At 31.4% G+C, this 4,167-nt stretch overlaps 1 protein-coding gene and 1 long non-coding RNA gene across 2 annotated transcripts in view; one reads left to right on the top strand and one right to left on the bottom strand.

The window, feature by feature from the left end:
* The window catches only part of LOC115244914 (short-chain dehydrogenase/reductase family 16C member 6-like), a 20,964-nt gene extending 18,950 nt beyond the window's left edge, over positions 1-2,014 (top strand). The window contains exons 5-8 of the mRNA XM_029822929.1: positions 896-1,025; positions 1,180-1,300; positions 1,572-1,697; positions 1,887-2,014. Of these exons, the coding sequence (XP_029678789.1) occupies positions 896-1,025; positions 1,180-1,300; positions 1,572-1,697; positions 1,887-1,956 (447 nt within the window). The 3' untranslated portion in view covers positions 1,957-2,014. The remainder of the gene's footprint in view (positions 1-895; positions 1,026-1,179; positions 1,301-1,571; positions 1,698-1,886) is intronic.
* Positions 2,015-2,329: 315 nt separating this feature from the next.
* LOC115244915 lies at positions 2,330-3,863 on the bottom strand. Its single transcript, XR_003885456.1, has 2 exons — positions 2,652-3,863; positions 2,330-2,599 (listed from the first exon to the last, which is right to left on the bottom strand). It is a non-coding gene; the product is annotated as an uncharacterized LOC115244915 (long non-coding RNA).
* Between the last annotated feature and the right edge of the window lie 304 nt (positions 3,864-4,167).

Raw genomic sequence — 4,167 nt, 5'->3', positions numbered from 1 at the left:
TTCTCATTTTTATATTTTTATATTTTTAATTTTCGTTTTTCATTTTTATATTTTTATACATATATTGAATATTTTTATACACATTACCCTAGGACCATTACCACATTACGGTAGAACAAAACCGGGTACTTTGACTTCTCCACAAAATCTTGTTATTCTTGGTAACCAAAAATTTTTTTTTCAGCAACTAGCCTTGTTTTCTCATAGTTTAAGGTTCACTAAAGACTATTGTCGTAACTCGAAATCGAATAATGTAATTACGACCTATAAAAGTAAAAAAGGAGCACAGTTCAAATTCAGCACTTCGTAAGCTGTTGCGCGCGCTCCCAAAACCGCGATTAAATGCAAGATATGCAATTCGTTGCAATATGCAATTAAGACATCGCGACCTAGTACCGAAAAATCACCTACTTTCGGACCATAAAAAGAGAGATAACGAGTACCTCGGGGCCGTATTCCGAAACTAAGTGGTGACGCGTATACTTGAAGAAACTGTGAGATTCTGTAAACGCCGACATTGTTACATCGCCGAAGCATCACCAAACCGAACTCTACGATACGTAAGCTGTACAAATAAATCTTTTTGCACGGAATCTCTGCCTCGTGTTTCTCGACACTCGGAGTCCCAACTCCTAAGACGAACCGAACCCTTGGATCATCCTCAAAATTCCCGTTGTACCTGGAGAGGCACAACAATATATATATAATTATAATCGGCAATGTAATTTATATTATTTAAAAAAAAAGAGATACGCGCTGACAATTAATTTACTATATTTACAATTGAAATAAATTTAAGAAACTAAATACACATACACTTACACATACACACGCACTCACATATATATTCGTAATAAACTTCCGCAAATTGTTCTCAAATAAAATTTAATTTTAGACGTTGCAAGCGTTTCTACCAAGTATGATTGAAAAGAATCGCGGTCATGTTGTGGCGATCTCATCACTAGTAGCATATCAGGGCGCTACACATGGTACGGTTTATTGCCCCACAAAATCCGCGGTCAAAGGTAATTTAATCTTATCATAATCTTACGTGTGTAAAGCACATGATTATTAATGTTCATAGTAAATCGACAAACATTATGCGCATATATTCAAAGTATAAAAAAGATATAATTGCAGAGCATGTTTTCTAATATTTCCTTCATGTGCGTGTTACAGTACTTATGGAAGCTGTCAGCGATGAATTGCGTACATATAGCGAAGGAAAATCCTTGATTAAATTCACTACTGTTTATCCGGCTCTAGTACTTACTGGATTTGCCAAAAAGACAAGAATAAGGTATGTTTACATAATGATATAAAATTGACGAATTGTAATTAATATTTCGTAATAGTGATGATGTGTAAATTTATAAAGTTATAATTTTATTCATACATTTTATAAATTAGCGTATAGAAAACTACTTCTTCTTATTGTCATGAAAATTGTTTCTTATTGTCATAGATCTTATATTACTCACACACATCAAAATTATTATACATTAAAGTAATAAGATATTTTTATAATAATTATTGCTGATAGATAATTTTATTTTACTTGTCAATAATAGATTTCCAAGTATAATGATAGAGCTTACACCGCAGAAAGCAGCTTCACTGATAATCGATGCGCAAAGACAAAATTTCAAAGAAAAAAGTATACCTTCAAGTTGTCAGCTGATATTATATTTAATAAGGTAAATCGCGCAAATAAAAATTCTATCATTAAAAAAAAATACGCATAATATATTTTCAAAATATCATTACATATGTTAATAAGCTGCAAAGCGATTCATAAATTGTTAATAAATGTGAATGCCATTGTATTACGATCATATTATTATTGTCTGTATATATTCTCTATAATAAAAATATTTTGATTTCAGAATTTTTCCCAACAAGGTATTTTGGTGCGTATATGATTTCATAGGTTTCAGCGCTGATGAAGAAGATTAAAAAGTATGGAAACATATAGGTCTATGGGTCAGATATCTTCATAAATATTCATTTTATACAAAAACGTTTAGGATAACAGTTAGATAATTTTGAAAGGGCTACATTTTTGTAGTTTTAGTCTTTTTTTTTAGGTGGAGTTTATTAGGTGGAGTTTGAAGAAGATTAAAAAATATGGAAAAATATGGGGCTATATACATCATTACATATTACATATATGTATATCTTACACTTACAATATACAGGGTAAATCATTAAAAACTGCCTTCTCAAATATCTTCATAAATATTCATTTGATACAAAAACGTTTAGGATAACAGTTAGATAATTCTGAAAGGGCGATATTTTTGTAGTTTTAGTAGTTTTGTAGTTTTAGTTTTTTTTTTTTATATGGAGGCGTCAAAAAATTTTGATGTTTATCTCAAATTTTTTAAATGGGAAGTCTTTAATCAGCTATAATTGTAGTGGATGAAAAGACAAATCCAACGATCTATAACACTTTGATCGTGGGGTGACCTTGAAATGAAAAAATTTAGAAAAACAGGAAGAATAGTAGATAAGTAATAAAAATAATAATTTTTCAAACAAAATGAATTAATTTTATTTAATAAGATAATCAAAGTGTTGCCCATTCATTTCATGAAAACTTTCAAAATTTAATAAGATAATCAAAGTGTTGCCCATTCATTTCATGAAACTTTTGAATACTTTCAAAATATTTATAAAAAAAACATATGTATTTAATGTAATTATATAAAAAACTTCATACAATTATGAATGAAACAAATTACGAACAATGAATAATAATAATAACGAATCATATTGGTACTAATATCAAATTGTAACTGAAAATTTATGAAATATACTCGAATTTTTTACAAGTACTTCGAAACACAACATTCTTTATATGCAATTGAAATTTCAAAATGTGTGCACATATATATCAGAGATATTATTTTGTATGCAGATGTGTACACTCAAGGGCAGGAATGGTGTCCCTCGGCGGTTAGGTGTATATGTATATGACAACCGAAAGTATCACGCATACACACAGATCGCGTATGTATGTATACGTATCACTTGAAGCGCGAAGAAGATCAAGCAGTGAAGGAGAAAAAAGTGGGAGGCATTCCGATGTTGCATTCTTATCGCAAGTCATATGATCGAGAGAGAAAGCAATATAAGACGTGATGTTAATTAATGGTATCCTATATCTGTCTCGTGTGCGATCGTGGCGCGGAGAGCTGTGCGTCTGTTCTCTGTGTTGAAGGGCTCGAGTTCAAATCCAGCCAGAGCCAGAAAACACATCAAATTATTTCGATAATTCGCGATCGCCATCTCTCGGAAGGCAATGGCAAACCACCGAGAGTATATCTTGCCTGGTAAAATCTCTCACAAATCTAGGCCGTTCGGAACCGGCGTTAAATTGTAGGTCCCATATGTTTGCGGAACGGCGCACACCGTAGATATATGTAGAGGGATAGCGTACGCTCGAATCGAGTATTGCACAAGAAGAAGATATCTGTCTTACTCACTCCAATTGAATGCAGGGAGTGCGGGTGAGACAGTTATAGGACACCGCGCTGGCTGGACACCGCTTTTGGCTGTCATACACATATACATCTAGCCGCCTAGAGACACCATTCCTACCCTTGAATGTACACACTAGAATTCCGATTGCACGTAGATGTTCGTGTTTTGTTACTGTTTTTCTGAGTACTCATAAAAGATTCGAATATGTTTGACAAAGTTTTGATTACATTATGATACTATTATATTTCTTTGTGATACTTGTATTGAGTTCGATTGCAATATAAAAAGTTTCATTACCATATACAGGGTGTCCTATACCACCCGTACACCCCTTTTCTTTCAAAAACTAAGCATTTTAAAGAAAAACGTTTTGAAAGATATTTATTTATTGATATGTATTGAGTATAAAAAAACATGGTACAAAACATGTGCATAAAACAAATATTGATTTGTATTATACACATGTTTTGTACACATGTTTTTTTTATATTCAATACATATCAATAAATAAAAATGTTTTTTTTTTAACAATAGACACATATAGTACACAATACATTTTAATTTTAATTTTAATTTTGTAAAAGAAAGTACAAAACAAGAGTACAAAATAAATCAATATATAAATAAATCTTCTTTATTTAATTTTTTCAATTTATTCTTCTCTTCCTTGCATATTCCCCC

This window comes from Formica exsecta, unplaced genomic scaffold, assembly GCF_003651465.1.
Source record: "Formica exsecta isolate Colony F162 unplaced genomic scaffold, ASM365146v1 scaffold880, whole genome shotgun sequence".
Taxonomy (NCBI): domain Eukaryota; kingdom Metazoa; phylum Arthropoda; class Insecta; order Hymenoptera; family Formicidae; genus Formica; species Formica exsecta.
The sequence above is the reverse complement of the archived record's forward strand: the minus strand, read 5'-3'. Positions and strand labels throughout refer to the sequence as shown.